Source organism: Juglans regia, chromosome 7 (assembly GCF_001411555.2).
Source record: "Juglans regia cultivar Chandler chromosome 7, Walnut 2.0, whole genome shotgun sequence".
Classification (NCBI taxonomy): Eukaryota; Viridiplantae; Streptophyta; class Magnoliopsida; order Fagales; family Juglandaceae; genus Juglans; species Juglans regia.
The window spans coordinates 14905155-14928032 of NC_049907.1; the positions used below are offsets into that span (position 1 = coordinate 14905155).

At 35.2% G+C, this 22878-nt stretch overlaps 1 protein-coding gene across 2 annotated transcripts; it reads left to right on the forward strand.

The window, feature by feature from the left end:
* Positions 1–660: 660 nt before the first annotated feature.
* LOC109004252 lies at positions 661–22111 on the forward strand. Of its 2 annotated transcripts, none has more exons than XM_018982742.2 (13): positions 661–907; positions 1018–1229; positions 7543–7672; positions 7778–7880; positions 9541–9664; positions 10288–10353; positions 11883–11921; positions 17592–17672; positions 17798–17845; positions 19454–19504; positions 19627–19695; positions 20835–21080; positions 21334–22111. In XM_018982742.2, exons 2-13 carry the CDS (start codon positions 1074–1076, stop codon positions 21580–21582), a joined length of 1362 nt encoding a protein of 453 aa, XP_018838287.1. In that variant the 5' UTR covers positions 661–907; positions 1018–1073; the 3' UTR covers positions 21583–22111. The 2 variants fall into 2 exon arrangements, with proteins under 2 accessions (XP_018838287.1, XP_035548001.1); XM_035692108.1 differs by having other exon boundaries at positions 661–894.
* The last annotated feature ends 767 nt before the right edge of the window (positions 22112–22878 follow it).

Genomic DNA, 22878 nt, shown 5'->3' on the forward strand with positions numbered 1-22878 from the left:
GGAAATGAGAACCTCTACGAGAGTCAGACCTCCCGAGAGAGAATTTTAATTTTTAATATAGGACATTATTAATAATTATGCATACTAAAGTCTAAGTTAGTAAGTTGTAACTATCAACATCATAAATATAATTATATTTAAATATTTTTTTAATGAGTTAGTTACATAATTCATATTAATAATTTACTTAATTTTAATAATTACTTTTATTAATTTATTCAGAAAAAATGAAAAAAATAAAAAAGTAACAAATTAACTAGGCAACAGACCAATAACTAACGATCTGGTCTGGTCCATTAAGGGTGATCGATCTAGTTCAGTACGAGAAAATGATGAGATTTTGGTCCATCATCCCTCAAATTGGACTGGATCGATTTATACCTATAAATAAATGAGATATGATAAGATGAAATGAGATGGAACGAAACCAATATAATTTTCAAATGAGTAATGCTAGATACATTAGTGAAGTGCGTAAGTACTGTATAATCATTTTAAAAAGGAGTAAGTTCTATTATTAAAAAAATTAATTTCTTTTTATATACGTATAATATTTATTTATTTTTTTAAAAATAATTGTATGATATTTACACACTCACAATTAAATACTGTGGTTTCTCTTTCCAAATATCCCCTAATCTTCTTGAACGGGGGCCTAAATCCTTTTAAGCACACTCTGTGAACACCTTGAAATGGCAAGTAAGCTTGCCTGTTTGTTCGCTTGATGATATAACCGGTCTAAACCTGAAGCCCCAATTCTCTCTCTCTCTCTCTCTGGAGAATTATTTGAATGCAAAACCCTAGCGAATAGAAATACAATACAACACGAATCGCGACTGCAACAATAGCCGGGTCGGAGCAGAGAAGAAAGCGAACCCTAGAAAGCAAAAACAAGTACCCTCATATCGTAAGTTTTGTTTATTTGTTTTTTTTTAAAATAAAATTTCTTTTCGTTATTCTGACAGTTACTATGAGAGAAATCTAATTGTTTCTCTTCAACGTTTGGTACGATTTTAGGAGGTGAGGGACATCTATAGGATAAAAGAGGTCTACTTTCTGCATGAGAAGCAGATATGAGTAGGTTATCGTTCAGGCCTCGTCCGCTCGACATTCACAAGAAGCTTCCCATAGTTAAGAGCGTCAAGGACTTCGAAGATGACGACGCCCCTACCACCTCCTCAACCCGCAATTCTCAGCTGCTCCGTCTCGCTTCCGATGTCGACAATGAGGTCCGTTGCCCACCTCCCATTTTTTGTTCTTTGTTTTTAATTAATGCTTTCACTGAAGCAGTTCATCGAGCCTTTTGCACGTGGGAAATTTAGTAAGAACTTTGTATTTTAGCTGCCAAGGCACCATGACTAACTGTGGGATGTGTCAAATTAAGATGCTCCAATATGCATATAGTTATTTGAAAAGCATTATTTTTCCTGTATGTATAATTGATAAGTTACAGGCACGAATAGGGCGTCTTTAAGCGTACCCTTAACCCTAGTATTACAGGAGGGATGGGGTGCCACTATGGCTAGGCTGAATGGTGCCATGGTTATTTGAGACATAACCTGATGAATTCTTGAGCTGGGAAGTGTCATTTTTCTTTGTAATTTGTATTTAGCTTTGTTCTAGATATTTAGAAATGCTAAATGGAGGAGATTTTTGCATATTTTGTAAGCATAGTTGTTTTTCTGGGCTACATTGAGGTTTTATTAGCACTAGGATTGATTTTATGACTATTGGAAAAATAGACTCAAGATTTTCCGGGTACAAAGTACAATAGGTATGTTCGAGATTTTTGGAGAGATTATTGCATTTCTGTTTTGTTGTATAAAACGTGATCCTCATGTATAGTGATGATGGCTGGGCATTGCTATGACCCGTCAACAAGGCTCACAAGGAATTTTGAACTCCTTATGTGTTGTCAAGCTAACGCTCAACCTTTCAATACCTTTTGATCTAGTGGTGTGGTGTAAAACTATTGTATTTTTAGTATTGCACTAATTCTATCTATCTTGTTTTGCATCATCTTAGATTGAATATAGGAAGGTGGTGAATCCCACATTGCTTGGGAATGAGAGAAATTCTTGCCCTTTATGATGAGTCATTGGCTCAAATTGTAGCCTACTAGTCCTTTTGGAGTATAGGTCCAAATATGGTTTCGACATTTCTTAGGTTGTTACAAATAGCATTAGAGCCAAACCTCACTGGAAGTGTGGGGCTTGCGCCATGCCAAATATAATAGAATGACCTGACGAGAACATTAGGTGGTGGATTGTAATATCTTGGATTGAATATGAGCAGGTGGTGGATCTCACATTAGGTTTTGAAAAATCGAAATCGAGTATGAAACCGAGGAAGGGTTGATTTAATGAATTGGATGATTCAACAAATTGAATATGGCTATTCGTGACAATTTTTAATCGCTTATTTTAGTTTTAATAAAAAATATTAAAAATATATACAATGAAATTGAAGTATTTAATATCTTGGATAAAAGAGTTTTAAATATGTATTCATTAACTTGTTTCAATCAGACCATGATACAAATCTAAATAGTTTCAATAAGCTTTTAATTCATATATTTGACCTCAATTGTTCACATCTTTTTGCCTTAAATATTCTCATCTAGGAAGAAGATAAATACCATTAAGTTATAAGCATATAACAATGGTAGTATTTTGTGCAGTCACAATTTTAATACAATATGCTCATTCCTCGCCTAATTGTTTTTGTTTAACTAAACAAAGGAAAGAACTCAATGTTTTATCTTTCAAATTTACTACCATTCTTGGTGAATGCTAGGATGAAAAAGTTATTATATAATCAATTCCATCATATTGTCGTACAAGTATTAAAAAAATCATGTATCAAACACAGTCTAAAAAAAAAAAAAAAAGAGAAATGATATTTTCAGTCATAGAGTGCGCAAGGGTCGTGCACTCATTTTGAAAAAATGAGTAAATATGAGACCCATATAATAAAATTAATTTTTTAATAGTGGATCCCACTCTTTTTCAAAATGAGTGAGCATCACTTGTACTGACTGTATCTAACATATCGGTTGAAATTAGCTCAAATCAATCTAAAATCGACTAGAATTGACCAATTGAAGCGGTTTTATAAATAATTCAAAAAATACACTAAAATAAATTCGGTTTCTGATTGATTCAAATTGAATTGGTCTAACTTGAATCGTTTTATGAGCCTTGTCCCACATTGCTTGGGAAGGAGAGGTTCTTGCCTTTTCTAATGATTTAAAGGGCTTCAATTGTAACCTTGGTTAGTCCTTTTGTAGTATGGGCCTAGATGTATCTTGGACCTTTTGAGTCGCAACAAATGGTATTAGAGTCGATCTTAGTCAGAAGTGTGGGACTTAAGCCATGCAACCTATGATAAAATGTCTTAACAAGGATGTCAGGGATATAAAGGGGGGAGATTGTAATATCTCAAATTGAGTATAGAATGGGATCTTATAGTGCTCGGCAATGAGAAGTTCTTGTCCTTTATAGTGATTTTTTTTATAAATAAAAATATTATATATATCAATAGGAGTAACAAAGTACGCTGGACATATACAAGAAATTACCTAGCCCATACTAGAGAGCTCCTAATGACCCAAAAAGCCCGTGTAAATTTGACTAACCCTTTTGGAATTTGGGTCTAAATGTGGTTAAGGCCTTTCTTGGGTTTTTACATGAACTTTCCCACACATTCGGAAACATTTTCCACCACTCTTCTATCCCACATCAGCCATATCCCTCCCTCTTGATCATGAATCCCCTTTTTGAGTCCAAATAACACCACTCCACATGCTAGCAGCCACACAAACTTGGCATAACAGACCTTGACACAAGATTTAATTTAGTCTTTTGTGAGTAAACAATGTCCACCTTCCATTCCTTGAGTAAGTTCTTGATCTTCAATTGTTTCTCTCTCTCTTGTTTAACCTTCTATCATTCCTAGACAGAACTTCAAGCCTTATCCAAAAATTAACCTCCCTCTACCTTTGACTTTGCTAGAATTACCTCTCGGAATGCCCCATCTTTTATTACCTATCAAAAAGAAGAATTACCTACGTTATGTTTATATTTATTAAAACATGCTAACCTCAACTCTCGGGTCCCTCTATTCAAGGTTATAGAATATAGAAGACTAAATGCAAAATGTAGTGATGGAAGGCCCCCTTCCCCCGTTAGCCCAACTGCCTAGTTATGCACCATGCCTATTGGCCTGGCCTTCAATACTGCTTTCCCCCTACTATCAAATAAGTCCACAACCATGCAATCTTCCCCCTACAAACCGAAGGATGTCATGGTATAACACCCCAATGGAAGACTCAAACTACATAACCTATACTCCAAAAGGATTAGTCAATGATACAATTGGAGTCCCATTGGAACCTTATAAAGAGCAAGAACTTTTCATTCCCAAGTAATGTGAGATCTTATTCACCACCTACCCTTATCCTTAACATATGGGGTATCATAATCTTCCCTCCTTAAATTTCCGACGTCCTTGTTGGGCCTATCCGTTGTAGGTGGCACAGCGCAAGTCCCACATTTCTGGTTGGGACCTGGCTTTGATACTATATATAACGTCCCAATGGAAGGCCTAAACCATATGACTTATACTCCGAAAGAATTAGTTAATGATATAATTGGAGTCCAATTGAAACCTTATAAAGTGCAAGACCTTTTCCTTTCTAGGCAATGTGGGATCCCATTCACCATCTACCATTATCCTTATCATATGGGGTATCATACATGGCTACTTCGAAACATCTCTTATTTGTTTACCAAGTCATCGCCAGCAATCTGCTCTTATCCCTTGGTGTCAAAGGGAGAGTTCCTTTCTTGAAGGATTATTTTACACACACACACACACCCATTGAAGCTAAAACTCATGGCTTCCACAATTTTTCAGACAAAATGTCCTTTGTTTTGGAACTTGTTATATCCATGCTAACATACCAATGTGTCAATCCCAAACATTATGTAACAACCTAGGAATTGTCTACACTACGAAATAATGTAGGAACAATCTTGCATATATCCCTTGTATTTGGGCTATGCCTAGTTCTCATCAATAAAATTCTTATTTATTGATTAAAAATGCATATATTTATATTATGTATAAATTAATTAGATTTTATAATTGAGGTAACAATTGAGGTACAAACTTGAGTAGCTAGAGCTGAAGTTTTTTTTTTTGAAAAGTTTGATTTTTTAGCAGAAAATTAGATATTTTATTTTAGCATATAGTTATAGTGTAGAAATTAATTATGCATATTATATATAAGTAAATAATATGCAACTGCAAGTTATAAGTAATAATTATAAATCAAAGTACACATTATCATTTGTATGGAATAATAGAAACCATATCTTATATATAAAGTCAATTATATGATTTGCTTGATTAGAAAGAAATAGTATCAACTTAGGTCATGATGCATACTATCAGTAAACCATAGTAATTATGATATATGACCTTCGGAACAAATAAAGTCAATTGTAGTAAACATGCGTTTTATATACAAGTTATTATATTAATGAATGTATTATGATTCAATGGACTCAACCTTTTTCTTGTATCCATTTCTAGTTCTTGACTAGGTGTTTCTCTTGTATACACTCTGTGTACTTGGGCTACGCTTGTTTCAATATTATTAATGAAATTGCTCTTACCAATAAAAAATTTAATGTATTATGATCTTTATTGGTGTATCATAAGCATATTACATAAGTATATAGTCACCATCACTTCAAGTATGATATCCACGATATATATTTAAGTTAATAGTTAATAAATTAGTTAGTTGATTGTATTTCAATTATTTAATCACACTAATTATAGGATTTAATGTTAGGTTATGAAAAAACTATTTATAGTAAATATATATAATATATGTACAGGTTATATATATAACCTAAACATACAATATACACGAGAATTGACAAATACAACATATAACACTTTTTTTTTTTTTTTTTGATAGGTAATAAGTAATACAACATATAACACTTATGTTATATTATATAGTATATTTATAGAATAACCTATATATACGTACATAAAATAACAAGATATTTTATGACCTTCACAAAATACAAACCAATAGTACAAAACTAAAAATATATAACTAATTATAGGAAATATCTTCTATAAAAAATACACGTCTTGGTTAACTAACTAAATATAATATATAAGTTAAATACAATCAACTGTAATACGTAATTAAATATGTAAAATACAACTAATGTATAATACAAATGACACATACATATGTTGCGTATATATTACATGCTTTAAAACAAGCTCGAACGATCCAAGTCATGCTTATATGAGTTTTGTTCACGAGCATAAACCAAGCCGACCCGAGCTTATGCAAGTTTGGCTCGTTTAATATTCAAACTAATATTAGTATTTATGGATAACTCATCTATGAAATGAACTGAGCTAGAACTTAAGTATATAAGAAAAAGTATACAAGAGTATATAAGAGCCAAGTTTGAGCTGTTCATTTACAGCCTATACTCTTGTATATTTGTAATATCTCAATGGAAGGCTCAAGCCACATCTGAACTTATATTTCGAAATTACTAGTCAATGGTATAATTAGAGCCTCGTTAGAATCATTAGAGAGAGCAAGAGCTTATTCTTTCCAAGCAATATGGGATCTCATACACCACTTATACTCGTTAGTTAGCATGGGGGTATCACAATCCCCCCCACCCCCAAAAAAAAAAAAAAAAAAAAATCAGGACGTTCTTGTCAGCCCATGCCATTGTAGGTGGTAGGGCTCAAGAAAGGCTCCAATACCATTAAAGTCCCAAGGGAAGGCCCGAGCCATATTTGGGCCTAGACTTCAAAAGGACTAGTCAATGGTACAATTAGAGTCCTATTGGAATCATTATAGAAAGCAAAAACTTCTCCCTCCAAAGCAATGTGGGATCCTATACACCACTCACTCATCAGTTAGCATGGGTTGTCAACAATATTTCTTGATATCTTTAGGGAGAAAAGAAAAAAAATAATATAAGTGGTCTAAATACATGCAAATATGGTTCTCTTATTTCATTTTGTTAATGCTATGTGCTTATTGACAATAGATTATTTATGTTGTTTCCATGTATAAGCTAGATTGAAAGTAGAAGGGTTGGGTCATGTCTTAGGTGAGCATTTTTTCTTTTTCAATTAAATCTATCTCCTCCCACTCTCATTTTGCACTTTTCTGTCATAGTTGACTGATTAAATTTGGCACATGTCTAATCTTTTTTTTTTCAATCACTGTATTCAATAAAGTTAAACCAATATACTTATCAAAAAAAAAAAAAAAAAAAAAAGTTAAACCAATATGCTTTTGCATACACCCAACTACTTGTGAATATTAGTCAGTCTCATCAGTTGAATTTATAGTATTCTTTTGTGAGAAAATTTATCTTCACAACGATATGAATATTGGTGAATTTAAATATGTGAATGTGGGAAGAGAGAGGTGTTCTGATACTATTGGTTAAATTAATTTTGAAGATTTATGTTCATTAGGTACATCAAATACCTACCAAGAAAGTGGCTCCTGAGATACCTACTCCTCAGTTTGTTGTTGTGGATACATATGAGAGAGACTATTCACGCACTTTCTCACAACCAACATCGTACTTACGTGGAAGAGGAGGTTTCTGAACTAGATATATTTTATTATTGATATTATAATTTGTATGGATGTTCTTGTGTCTCTTGATTGTTGTAGCATGATTAAATACTGTTTATTTATTTTCAGCTCGGGCTGAGCTTGGAGACTTTGTAGAGTATGATCTGGACAACGAGGATGAGGATTGGTTTCAGGAGTTTAACAAAGAAAGGAAGATTCTTACACCTGAAAAGTAATCATACCAAGCATTGTTGTTGTATCAGTTTGCATTGTTCTATTTTTTGTTTGACTTAAGTTGGTCCATTTTAATGTTTATTTTCGTAACCATCCTTCGTTTTATTTTTCAGTAAAAATGAATTTTATTGATGAACATTAATAACCTTCTAGTTGCTCAATATTTCTTTTACTTTGTACTGAACATGGCTTTGCCCATTCTTTAATAATATACTTTTACTTATAAAAAAAAAATATATTTCTTTTACTTGGGGATGAAGCTTAGGTAGTATACAATAGAACTTAGGCCTCGTTTGGGAACACAAACCATCTCATCTCATCTCATATCAAAATTTCTCATAATTTTCCTTTTCAAACATCACTCAAACACAAACACTTTCCAATTTCAAATCTTTAACTTTTTCATTTAATCATTACAACTTTCCCAAATTTCCAAGCAAAACACAAAACACAAAAAACAATTCAACTATTTTAAATTTCAAAACAAAAATAATATTAAAATAATAATATTATAACAATATTTTAACTTTATAATATTTTTATTGAACTTTTTCTCTCTCTTTTCCCAAAACCCAATAAAACATCTTAACTCAAACCATTTCACCATTCACAAACCATTTTACTACTCTTCATATATTTCTCGTCTCATCATATTCACCAAACGTGGCCTTAATGTTTAATACTGCTTTATTTCTTTTTTTTTTTTAAGTAAAAAATCTTTTTATACTGCTTTATTTTCTTAGGCACATTAGTTTGATGTCCCTTCACAAGATTCAGGGATGCACTTTTGATCAATTGTTGCTTAGGTGTGAAGTGATTTGCTTATATATTTTCTTATGTCATTGTCTGGTTTAGTGTTGATTCTTCAAAATTTATGACATATAGATGTTTTGGGGAAATAGGACACAAGATGAATGGACCATTAATGTAAATGCTTGATGCTTTTTATTTTTCGTCCAATTTTCTTTTTCTTAAAAGAACACTTCCCCGAGGAGATACTGCATCTACAATACTGCAGGAAGGTCTTCCTCAAAAAGCACACAAAGTGGTCAATTATCTTTTTTTAAAGATAAAAAAACAGACATCCTGAGTTCAATTCTGAACTAGGAAAATTCCCCTGGATAACCTGATACATGGTTCCAGCAGTGCGTTCATATATCAGGGGTCTATCCACAGTGGTGGGTCCGAAAGGGAAAGGGCCCTACCTTGTTGAGGTTTCACATCAGGAAGAAAAGAAAAAAGAAAAAGAGGTTTGTCAAATTAAAGCTACCAAAGGTTCATCACAGGAACAATAAACTAAGTATCACTTTAGCCTGCAATCTCATTAAGTTCAAGCAACAGTATTGTGATATCCCATATGATATGGATAAGGGTAGGTGGTGTATGGGATCCCACATTGCTTGGGAAGGAGAAGTTCTTGCTCTTTATAAGGTTCTAATGGGGCTCCAATTGTATTATTGACTAGTCCTTTTGGAGTATAGGCCATGTGGTTTGGGCCTTCCATTGGGGCGTTACAAGTGTGGAATTCTAGAGAAACTGCTAGCAGAGGAGAATATATCTTTTAGAAATGTGGACATTTAAAATATATTTGTGTCTTATTCCTATTCTTTACAAATTATATTCAGTACTTAAACATTGAGTTGCCATTGTCAATGCAGACTTGAGAGTCTGATCTTTAAGTTGGAGGTGTTGGATCATAAGGCTCGAGAAAGAGCAGGAGTTATTACACCTACTCTTGGTTCACCGATTCCTGTACTTCTGCATCAAGATGCTGCTCTCGAGGTAAATTTTAAGTATCAATGCTAGTTACTGCTATTAATCACTTTCTGTATCAAATAGCCATTCTTTAGTACGTTGGTGATTTATGAATACTAAATTGGTAATCTCTAGTTAGGTGTTGCTACATGAGACAGTGGTTCCTTCAGAAGATGTATAATGATATAAAATTAAAAAATGTCACTGTTTTGCTATTCCCTTAGAAAATAACATAAGGCAACACTAAACTTGGTTTTGAAGACATTATTTCGTAACTGAAGAAGATTCTATCTGTAAATCTTTCCCAGATAATCATAGATTAGGAGATAATGGAACACAAATCTATTGACTGATCAGATACTTAGAATAAGGATGCATTTGTTACCATCAAGCACCTTTTGGAGATCAAATGGTACATTCTTGAACTACCATCTGTGATTAAATTTGCCCACATGAGGGTGCGTTCCTGGTAGGGGTTGCAGGTGGGGAGTTACCATCAGTCGGAATTTCTTTTTTCTTTTTATGAAATATTTTCTTTTTCATTTTCATGTTTTCCATGTAAAATGATGCTTTCTTGAACTATGTGCTATAGGTTTGAAAGGTTACATCACTTATATAATATTCTCTGTTTCCTTTCCTTTGAATTCTAGGCTCTACAAGCTCATTCTCTCAGATACGCTGTTCTCCAGTCGGTTTATAACTATTGGAAAGAGAAGGTATGCTCCCAAAATTATACTGAAAGAGGAGAGATTTCATCCTTGGAAAAGAATGAATCTGCTAGAAATGTGTATCTCAAAAGTGTTTTGTATTTTTGGGGGTTTGAAGGGTTATAATATCTGTGGAGCTGTTACTGAAATATTTTGCTCTCTTCTTCCCATATTAGATCTTGGTTCTAAATGGCATGACTATTAATGACTTAAGTAGAAATTGTAGTTAACTTTCTTAAATGCCCTTCATTCTATATTAGTGGTGTACTTGATATTTAATAAGAATCGAGAATTTACTCGCTTTTTTCTAAGAATCAGAGTAATTTAGGAAGATCACAAGATAAATATTTAGAATTCCTGAGCTTTTCGAACATCCTAATGAGGAAAACAAGATGGAGTACCATATAGGAAAAATTATGAAAGAGGCTCGATAGCGGCCACTAGTTCCTAGTAATATTGCGTGTGTGTGTGTGTGTATGTTTATATAAAGAAAGGAAATAATGCATGCTAAGCAATAAAACTTCAGGTGGCTAGGTTATACCTTGATGGGTGGCATAAGCAATAATGGGTGTGCTGCATTGATATAATGTTGCTGCATTTATTCCAATGGCAAAATTGGATGGGTTTCCTTATAAGGAAGGATTCTTGATGTTATACCAGACATTCAAAATTGTGACATTTGGGAACACAAAATGAAAAGGGATGCTTGAATAGAGATTAATACACGAGTTCCAGAAGGCAAGTTTAAAGCCTACTTCGTGGAAAATTGCTTTAAAAGGCCTTGAAGTTTAATATTTCATAATGTTTTTGTTCACCCAAGGCATCATTTTATTTAACTTTTTATCGGTATTATTTTTTATATCATTGGCTGGTCAAGCCAGGGTTTAAGTTGAAGTTTTACCTTTTCAGCCCCTTTATGCTTGAGCTTTGCCACTCATCATCCTCACACACCACACACCACACTTATTTTTAATTTATGTAATTTTTTTAAATTTTTTTTGGTTTTATTCTTCCAAAACTAATTAAGTTCTTCTACTCATTATCCATACACCACACATTTGATAAGAGAAAAAAATAAAAAAATAAAAAAATTATGTGTAGTGTGTGGTGTGAGGATGATGAGTACAATTTTTCTATATGCTTAAATTCGTAAATTGTATCCTTATGTATCCAGTCATTAGCTTTCTGAATGACTTACCATATTATGCTTATCATGAGTTCATAGTGTCATGCGGCTGAAGTGACCTCTTGGCTACTGGATATGGTGTTTTATATATGGAACTGTTGTCATTTTCATGTATCTACAGTTCAGTTCACTAACCAAGTAGCAGTAGAAGCACAAAATGTAGAAACTTGTCACCTTGTTTTTGGAGATTATTTTATTACAGATATATATATATATATATATATATATAGGATAATTATTCCTACTTAAAAACTCATTATGCCAATCAGGATGTCTGTTGTTTATTCTTTTATGAATATTTTTTATGGGTTCTTTTCTGAATGTTTATGCTCCTTTTCATTTCTTTGGCCAGCGTGAAAGATGGCAAAAGCCTATTTTACGGCGTTTGCAGGTTAGTTTAAATATTTTATTGTTAGATTGTGTGTTCTAACTGCTTTTGTGGATTAATTATGAATGTCTTTGAGTGCTGATCTTTAATACAATTGTTGGAGATAAATGGAGCCATCATCATTTTTCTCTTTTCTTATTGTCAATTTTGTGGATGCAGTTAATTTCTGATTTTAGATTAGAATTGCATAATTATGGTATTTTAATCTTTATTACAAAATTTGTTTTCTTTTGATATTTGATTTTCTTGGGAATTGACTACAGTTTTTTTAAAGAAATTTTATTAATATGAATATAAATGACTAGGTGAAGCCTGAATACACAAGATTGACATTAATTTTTATCTAGAATAATTCATAAAGGGAAAGCATCTTAGACAATGATGGCATAATTTTTCATACTAGTAAAATCATTTGATTAGAAAGGTCAGCAGGGTGCAAACCTTGTACACAATATGTAATACAAGAGATAACTACTTTAATAAATAAAAAAAGAAAAAATCCATAAATTTAAAAATATTACAAAAAAAGAAAAAGAAAAAAGAAATATCATAGATGTTATACTTCATGATACATCAATATGCCAAAGGTTAGATTTTTTTATAAGTAATTATTCCTTTTTAAGATGGATAAAGGCAAGTTGGTTGGTGAATACGGTGGATGCTGCTTGTATTGCATAAATTAGCAATAATGTGTTCTACAAAATGATGTGAGGGTAACTGTGCTATTTTGGCCCAATTGTTTGGCCTGGAGTGGGATTCAGGAATCCTGTTATGCCATCGCCTAGTGGGACCATCTTGGGGCAAAAGGGGTCATATTTGGTGGCTTTGGTTAAGCTGGTTCTTACTCCGGCAGCTCAGAATTATTAGGGGTGATGATGGCTCTCGTACAGAGGTGTGGTGATTAGTGGATAGTATGTTCAGGCCATCACACATGCAACCAAGTGTCAAAAAAGCAGGATAGAAGGCTTGACCTGAATATGGGCTGGACCTGAATATGGGAATCCAACGCTCTTCCATTTGGCGGGTCAAGGCAGTTAACTGGTTGTCCTATTTTGAAACAGGCTTGACCTCGGTTAGTCCACATGATGAGCTAGCGACAGTTCCACTACCACTCAGCATGACACGAAAATGGTCGTTGACCATCATAGACCCTCAAAATGGTGCACCGAAGTCCTTGTTCGAGTGTGTGAATGAAAATGACAGGTTGGGATGGAATTTACGAAGAGGCTAATGAGGGTAATCCCTATTTTGTGGCTGCAAAAGTTGAGATGAGCGCTCTTTCTACTACTCAAGTGCCTCAAGGCCCTTTAGTCTTGTGATAGAGGGACTGAGGTACCCCTGGCATCCTTGGCAGGGATTATGGAAGGCAATCCCTTGTAAATGCCTCCCATCCTTTTTGTAGATGGTACATTTCTTTTTTATTTTAGTCAAAGGAAGGCCACATTCAACCGTTGAGGGCTCATTTGCTTGTTTTGAAGTTGTCTATGACCTAAAAGTGAATCTGGTTAAATTTGAGATGGTCCTAGTGGCTTACATGTATAATGTAAAAGGCTTGGATGGTATATTGCGATTCAAGGTATCTTCTTTGCCATGAAATTCCATGGTCTTCCCCTGGGGGCTGCTTATAAGGTGAAGATGATTTTGGATGGTGCCATTGAGAAGAGTGAGATGTGGTTGGCAGGCTGGAAAAGGGCTTACCTATCAAAAGGGAGAAGAACTACATTCATCAAGAGCGCTCATTCTAACCTACATATTTTTTATCGTTATTTCCCTTGCCTGCCTGTGTGGCTAATTGGATCGAGAAGATTTTTGTGCATTTGTGGGGAGGACTTGGGGAGGAAGCTAAATTCCGCATGGTTAGCCGGGATAAGATTTGTTCTCCGATTTCATGTGGAGGATTGGGGGTCCAAAAGTTGAGGATGAACAACAAGGCTCTTCTTTGTAAATGGTTATGGCGCTACTATCATGAAGGGGAGTCATTTTGGATGGTTGTTGTTGATTCCAAATATTGGAGTGATTGGGGGGTTGGTGCCCTAATGAAGTGAGAGGTGCAAATTATGTGGGGCTGTAGAAAAATAATAGGAATGTGCAACGGTTATGTTGCAAATTTGCAATAAATGGTCAGGGGTCCGTAAGCACTGGAGTGATCCAGTAGCAACGAAGGGGCCTAGAAGTGCCTACTACTACAGCTCACTACACTTGGCTCTACACATTTATAGAGCTAACCCCTGCATGTCCACACTACTTCATCTTGTGCATGATTGGTCTATGTTGGTCTTAAGGAAAATCTCGCAAGATTTTTTTCTTTTTTTTTTTTTTTTGGGGGGGGGGGGGGTTGTTAGTCATTTTAGATTTGTGGTTGGTAAGGGACCTAAGGTTAGATTTTGGCATGGGATTTGGTGCAGTGACTCAGCCCTCAAGATTGCATTTCCTATCCTTTTCCAGATTGCTTATGATTAGGGTGCTTTGGTGGTGGATCTTTTGGACAGCTCTAATGGCTCTTTACAATGGAATTTTCGTATTCTTAGAGCTGCCCGGGATTGGGAAGTGGGGGCTATTTTTTAACTTTCCAGATTATGCTACGAGCATTGATAACAATGAGATGGATAGGTTGCTTTGGATTCATTCTGGAAACAAGAAGTCCACGGTATGATTTTTGTATAAGGTCAAGTCAAATACATAATCTTTTTATTGGAAGTGAATTGGGTGGAGTAAGGTGCCTCCCAAAATTGCTTTATTTGGTTGAAGAGCTTCTCATGGGAAAATTCTAACCATGGACAATCTGTAAAAGTGTAGACTTATTGTTATGGATTGGTGCTATATATGTGAAAAGATGTAGTGAATCTATGGATCATTTATTACTTCATTGTGAGGTGTCAAGGGTTTTATGAGATGAGATTCTTTTATTTTTTGATTGGCACCGATTGTTGGAAACAAACTCCCGAATAATCCTGCAGGTGTACAGGCTCACGGCAATGAGTTTTCGCAAGTGCACCTCAGGTAATTTAAGGGAAAATTCCCCTAGTCCGATGGCTCCTAGAATGGATGAAATTTTTAATAGTATTGGAATTATGGGGGTTGATGCCTAGGAGGGTGGTGGATCTTCTTGCTTGTTGGAGAGGTCTTCAGGACAACCCCCAAATTGATGTCGTGGAAAATGTTCCTCTGTGTCTCGTGTGGTGAATTTGACTTGAAAGGAATGGCCAGAGTTTTGAATACCGGGAATGCACTTTGGAAGAACTTGAATGTTTCTTTTTCCATACCTTATTTCTTTGGTCTTCTGCTATTGTTTTCAATGGAGCTAGTTTTATGAGTTTCTTGCATATATTTATAGCCTCTTTTTTCTTTTCTTTCTTTTTCTCTTTTGTTCTATTTCCAACGCTTCTCTTTGGAAATTCTTTTCTTGCTATTATTTCAATGGGTTTTACAAAGAGGTTGTTGGTGGATTCTAAAGTATTTATTTTATCTAGAGAGGATGGTAGGTCCATTAGAATCTAGAAGAGAGGAGTAGGAAAGTTAGTAAGTTAATTTCTCTGAGTGCGGAGTTGGTGGAGTGGCTGATAGCGCCGATAGAGGCTTGTGCAGTTTAGCAAGGAGTTTTACAAAACGATCAGAGATAGCTCTCGAGCATCTGTGGTGCAGAGGTGTTCGAACTATTATGGTCAGTTTGTGGTGGTGGCGGGATGTGGGGGAAGGGCTAGAAGGGGCTTCATCATCGTCCCAGAGGGTGAGAATGGAATAGGATGGCGGAATTATTCTAGTACCTTGCGTGAAGTGTACAATTTAGACTACTCTGTTCTTAGGTTGGAAAATAGAGGTAAGGTGTGGTGTTTGGTAACCTTGTAGGTCAACAGAGAGAGATATGGAAGAAACTGTATCGGAGGGAGGTGACGGTCAGGGGCATGGAATCCTTCAAGGATGTTCTGGTGAGTCTGGTACATGTTTTGGAAACTCAAACTCGTTGTTTGTCGGGGGATGATTGGGCATAAAGTTGTCGCCCGCGCCCCGAGGGGGGGGGGGGGAGAGAGGAGTGCCAGCATGCATGTTGTTGTTAATGGTCTGTTGTGTGGGACGAACAAAGGCGAGGTGGTTCCCGAGGTTGGCATGCAGGGTGAAGAAGACGAGGAGTCACTAGCGTCACCGTGGAGGGAATTAATGGAGTTAAAGAATAAGATTAATATCATTATGTTGAAGTTAGATAAGGAGCTGGGCTTGGATGGGGAGGTGGGCATGAGGTGGGGGGATTTTGTATGAAAGCCCAACTTACAGCTCAAACTAGGCCCAATTTTCCTTGGAAGAACATATGTAGGTAGTAAAGCACCTCCCAAGGCTGCGTTCTTTGTTTGGACAGCAGCTTTAGGGAAGATTTTAACCATTGATAATCTAAGAAGGCGTGGACTTATAATTACGGACTGGTGCTGTATGTGCAGAAATAGTGGGGAAACGGTAGATCATTTACTCTTTAGCAGAATGGGATTAGCATGGGTAATGCTGGGAAGGGTGGTGGAACTACTAGCTAGCTGGAGATCACAGGGACACCACAGATTGTAGCAGTGTGGAAGATAGCTCCTATTTGTATTCTCTAGTGTATTTGGAGAGAGAAATAATAGATTTTTGGAGGATCATGAATGCTCCTCAGAAGAGTTTAGGAGTTTTTTTTTTAAGACTTTATTTATGTGGGCCATTGCTTTAAGAGTTAAATGGTCTCAGCTTCCACAATTTTCTTGTAACAGTTTCTAGTTCTTAATTTGGTGTACTCATATGTATACTTCCGGTGTACTTGGGCTATGCATATCTTTATCTCTTTATCAATAAAATTACTTCTTACTTGTAAAAAAAAAAAAAAAGGTGTGGTTTGCCTTGGGTGATGCCTAGGAGGGTGGTGAAACTTTTTGCTTGCTGGAGAGGTTTAAGGGGTAATGTGCAAATTGCAGCTGTTTGGAATATGATACCCTTGTGCCTTGTGTGGTGTATTTGGATCGAGAGGAATCGGTGTATTTGGATTAAGAGGAATGATTGATGCTTTGAAGATAAGAACGCTCAGTTGATGAACTTGATGTTTTTTCTTTAATTCCTTATTTCAGTGGGCCTCGGCTATTTTATTTAATGGAACTAGAGTCTGTGATTTTCTTCTTTCTTCTTCTAGCTCCTGACTTGTAATAGGTTCAGTTTTTGTATACATCCTGTGTACTTGTCTCAATAAAATTTTTATTCATAAAAAAAATATATATATTTCTAGCCCAAACTTGTAATTAGGTTTTTTTATTTGTATACTTCTTGTGTACTTGGGCTACGCCTATTTACTTGATTCAATACAACTTCATTTTACTTATAAAAAAATAAATTTGGGGTGCCATTTTCCAAAGTTTTTCTACTACATTGGAATTCTTTTGTTGGTAGGAAAGAAACTAGAAAATGTAGAGTTGATACATACTATATTCTTCTGTCTTAAAGTTGTCCCTTGTACAATTCATACCAGGCTTAACAAGAAGCATGTGTTGGACTGGTCCTTTAAGAAAATCAAGGCTTTGTGTGGAAGTATTTGAATAATCTATTTGGCAAATCTTGCTCCTACAATTTTATCCTCATACTTACACATTTACATCAAATAATTTGTCCCATATGCAAATTTTGATCAGTTATTGACAACTTCAACTGCATTTTTTTTTACAGCCTCCTCCACCTGTCAATGACACCAATCCGTACAATGTTTTTAGGCCAAGGGAGAAGGCCCACAGACTTCATACGAGAAGGGTAGGTGTTGAACTTATTTCACACTCACATTTAACTGAGTTCTGAGTGAAAACGTCTCTTTCTACTTAATAAAGTGGTATGTACACATTAGTTTCTAAACTTCCTCACGGTGATCTTTTGTTTAGATGCAAAGGAGGGAAAACAATGTACAATCATTTGAAAAGCTTCGTCAGGTGAGCTCTACTTTTACATAATTTATTGCTGTTTTTATGAGTACTATGGTCTTGGAGTTATATACTCTGCTGAAAAAGAGTCAGGCCAATCCCTACGCTGTTTAACTCATTTTGGTGAAATCTAGAAAGGCTCAAGTTTTACTCAAGTTTGAATAATTCTTTGCTAAACAAGCTTGAGCTCGCTTGTGAGAAAATTACCAAGCAGGTTGGCTTGGTTTAACGAGTCCAAGCCTGGCAAAGCATATATATAATTCTTGTTTTGTACTTATTTTGAAATATGTCTCTTGTTTGTGTGCTGTTGTTACTTCCAAAAAATATATATAATCTGCATGTTGATACATGTGGGCTTTTGAGCTTAGGAGCCAGGGCAAGCCTAGCTGAGGTTGAACTCGAACTTGTTTACAGAACCCTAGCTGAGGTTGAACTTGAACTTGTTTACTGAACAAGATTTAGGCTTGATTTTGATTCCACCATTAAATGAACTTAGTTGAGCTAGGCTGGCTATGTTATGGGCTTTTCCAGCTTGCTAGTGGCTCCACTAATTTGCAGTTGTCACAAATGTAAAACTCATATTTCTGCAAATATTGCTTAAATAGAGGATAGATTTAGAAAGGTTTAGTATTGTATAGAGTTGGGGGTTATATGGCGGGAAACTGTAACACCCATTCTCGTAGGCTAGGGATGTTACGTAACTTATGTAACTCGCAACCGGCAAGAGACCAACATAAAAGTAAGTTCTTCATTTTAAAAAAAAATAAATCTTTCATTTGAACCAAGTCGTTTAACATTAAAACAGTATAAGTCTTGAAAGCGGAAAGAAGTTACATAAAATCTGAAACAAACTAATCTAAATGGCACCATAGGCTTCATTAACACTAGAATAGGAGGCTGAGTAGGATGATGTCAGCTAATCAAATACATCAGGCAGTTGGCAGGTTAGAAACATAATAATGTTTAACAAAGCTCTTCTGGGCAAATGGCTATGGGTGTATGCCACAAAGAGGGAGGATTTGTGGCCAATGTGCGAATAGCAAATTTCATTTCTATTAATGAAGTTTCTTTGACCTATAAAATACACCCAAGTAGACTTAAATCAAATTATGCAAATTTCCAAGTAGGATCCGCATCCCCTAGCTTACGAGTTATGCCAAATAAAAGTTTGGGCTTAATTTGGACAGCTTCTATAGACTTTAACGGGCTTAACCTACATGCTATTGTATCCTTTTGTCTTTCTAGGCAGGTGTCTCTCGTATACATTCTGTATATTGGGATTGCGCCTTATTGAATCTTTTTCTTTATTACTTATAAAAAAAAAAAACTTTGGGCCTTGGAATAATCTTTTCCCTGTCTTCCTTATAAAATTAAAGGGTCCTACTACATGTCTCCATCTATTGGTTTTGCTTTTGTGCTCCTGAATTTATATTATTTGGATGCTCCTGATTACATTAGATAATTTGTGTCATCCTTAGATATTCACAGGTGTAGTAGTATGATACACTTGACCTATCGGAAGCATGTATGCAATTTTGGTGTCTTAGTATTTATTTGTGATGTTTTGGGTAATAAATACACAATCAAAATCTCTACTGTCTGTTTAACTGTTTTCAGGTCAGGCGCAACCTCGACCAAGCCAAGACAATTCTGGAGGCTTTAATTAAGGTTGTTCTTTCTGATTGAACTTTCAAAACACTAATAATAAATTGAACTCTCAAAATATAGCTTCTGTAGCTTTCCACTATCTGGAATGCAGATTTATTGTTCAGTTTTTTTAATTTACACAGAGAGAGGAGACAAAGAGAGAAGTAATGGAGACTGAAGTTAGCCTTCAGAGGATCCAAATGAAGTATAAGGTATGCCTATTATGTATATCATCCTTGATTGCATTTATATTAGGGAATTCTCTGTTAACTTTCGGTTTTAAGTAGAATCATGGTACATCTGAAACGTCATAAGAAAGACACATGGCCTTCCTCTGAGACATCTATCTTATTGTTGTTACTTGGTGGTTTGAATGGGTTCACTTTTTCCATGTAAAGCATCTTGTGTACAACAGTACCAGCACTCCCCTTTATTGTTTTTGTTCACTATTGTTATTTTTATATTTTTGAGGACCACTGCTTTAGGTTTCCATTTTTACAGATGAGAACTTGTAAGTGAAATAATTGAAATCATACCCCTTGTTTGTTATACAAGCGTTAAAAGGACGGAGAATGAATCATTACTTGCTTCTCCATTGTTCCTTTGCCCATGGTCTGTTTTGGAGGCTATTGGGTTTTTCCCAATTCTGCCGTTCAATCGTTGACATCTTCGGGCAGGCAGGAATTACAGGACTTCCGAAGTTAAAAGGAAGTCACTAGTAGAGATCAAATTGAGTTGCAAAAGTTCAGTTGTAAAGTTGGAAAGAGTGAGAAAGGATGAGAGAAAACAAAGTGAATTTGAAAAAGAAGGATTCTTTATTGATTGTCTGCATGCAAGGTTTTATATTAGGGTAATAATAACATAATTATTTTTTATAAGTAATATATATAATAACAAGTCCTATGAAATGTGACAACTCTTAACAATATTGATTACCATAAAGGGACGTTAAACAGTCTTATTTATCTGCTGTAATGGATGAGGATGCAATGAGTTTAGGCAGTTTAAAACAGGACTAACTTAATTGTACTGGGATACTCAACTAATTTTCTTTATGGTGTTAGCCTTTTAATATGCATCATGTAAGTGTAGCAGGGATAGATTCTTGTACTGCGTTGTTTTAAAATTCTATATTTTGCATGTATGAAAAATCTTCTTTATGTTGATCTCTTAATCTTGTGTCTGCACGATGTTTCATAACGTGATTTTCTGCGTAGGTTAAACATGTTGCATTTATTCACTTTACCATCTAGTTGATCATAGGCAAGAGATTCTTTGTTTTGTGTAATTGCCAATTTGTTTTGAATTAAAACCCGTTATAATTGTTGGCTGGCTTCTTATGGGTTTTCAGCACGAGACGGAGCTCCTGGAAGATAGCTTCGCACTCCCAGGATTTCCACCCTTCTCTTGCAAGTTTGGTTCTAGTGAAGAGGAATATGTGGATTCAGATGACCTTGAAAATATCCGTCCACGTGCCCGACCTTCTGCAATACCGAATATCCCTTTGACAGACTCCAACTTGGTTACAGTTTCCTCAGGAGGCATAAAGCAAGAGTTTAGGCGGCGACATGTACCACACGGATGGCTTCATAAAATGGTACTCCAAAAGCTCTTCTGCGCATATTGTCTTCCTTCTTTTGTCTGAAACCCCTCCTCTCTTCCCCCCATTTCTGGGGAGAGAGAATCCCAAAGTAATTGCTGAAATCGTTATCACTGTCATAAGTCAAGTATCAACTAGACTGCACTTTAAATGGTTCCCGGAAAAATTCTATGTATAAATTGCAGTGGCGTCTGCTTTTGGTTGCGGATTATGAAATGTGAATTTTTACATGGGATAAAATCATGCGCAGGATCCTCTTGAACCAATTTTATTGTTCACGAAGCCTCTAGTTCCGGAAAAGTTGGCAGCTGCAGGCATTGTGCCACCGTCTGATTCGTCAACAAGAAATAGCATATCAGCACCGTGTAAATTTCGTGGAAGGATGGGCCGTGGTGGCCGGATAATTTTTGATAGATGGAATCCTTTGTTGCAAACTCCAATAGACTGTGGCAACTCGTTTTATATACCACCAAAACCCAGATCTTCGACGTACAATTGAGTTGATTAGTTTGCATAGTCCCAGGTGCTCAACTTGATTGATTTATCTTTAGACGACACGGTGGGATCTTGGAAATTGTAGGGTTATGTTAGGCATTTATAGAAGCGGGTGGTTTGATGCGGGAGCAGGGAGATGGGTGTACCCTTTTTTGGTTTCCCTGTATCGATGTTTGCTTAAAATGTGTTCCCGTGCCGTGTCTTTCCCGATGTTAATTTATTGCTTTGCCTCGAAGAAGCATGGTCTCTCTCTCTCTCTCTCCCTCTCTCTCACTCTCGGCGGCTAATCAAGGATTGGTGTGCCAAAGACCACAAGACAGTTGCAGAAATCACAAGGCCTGTGAGAATTGTTGTACAATGTATGTATGTGCTATGGTAATATGGTGGCGGAGATGCATTAGAAAGGAGAGATTAGGACTGTCATTTTGTCTATAACTCCTACAAGGGAGATGGAACTCTTTATGTCTTTAATTTATTGTTATGTATTATGGCCAACGGCCAAAATAATTATATAGGTGATGGCCCTTCTTGTATCATGTTTGTTCATTTCACACACACACACACACACACACACATATATATAAGGTTTATAGTTTGTTAATGATAATAAAAAATACACTAACCATGAATACAGGTGCCCTGAACAAAAAAATGAAGATCTAAACACAATTCAATCACGTAACACTAACCATAGCCGTTATAACTTTTTCGTAGTTAATGTTATGCCATGTTTAATACAAAAATTATTATAGACAAAGTCACAAAACTCAAGATACAAATATGTTATCAATATATCAATTTAGGTTTGAGAAATTATATTTTTTTCAAAGCATTGTAAGAGCATTAACATTGGTCTATGCATATGCATATGTAAAGTCATATTTGCATAATGACCCTAAAATCTTCCACATTGACTTATGCATATCTAAATATTTAGCTACCTATAAACAGTTCTTATCTAAATTTGGATAATTACTATTCACCTTACAAATCATATTTTAATCATTATTTATCTCTTCTCCCACTCTCTCTCTCTCACAATCCTTTCTTTTTCTCCCTTCTTTAACAACACAACAAATCTTCACTTGTACATTTATTTTATTATTATAATATATTATATATTTTTTTTCATTTTATTATATTTTTAATATAATATATAAAAAAAATTATATTTTTTATTTTTGTATTTGTATTATTAATATCAAATGTATGTAGTGGATGCTAATTGTAAAATATATATACAAAAATTAATTTTAACAACAAATTAATAATAATAAAATGATATTTTATTTCAAATATA

Excerpts from the sequence above, each read along its gene's own strand:
- LOC109004252 (XM_018982742.2), top strand. The coding sequence starts at position 1,074 with ATGAGTAGGTTATCGTTCAGGCCTCGTCCGCTCGACATTCACAAGAAG. Across the intron at positions 1,230-7,542 it reads CTTCCGATGTCGACAATGAG|GTACATCAAATACCTACCAA; the intron begins GTCCGTTGCCCA and ends TATGTTCATTAG. Across the intron at positions 9,665-10,287 it reads ATCAAGATGCTGCTCTCGAG|GCTCTACAAGCTCATTCTCT; the intron begins GTAAATTTTAAG and ends TTTGAATTCTAG.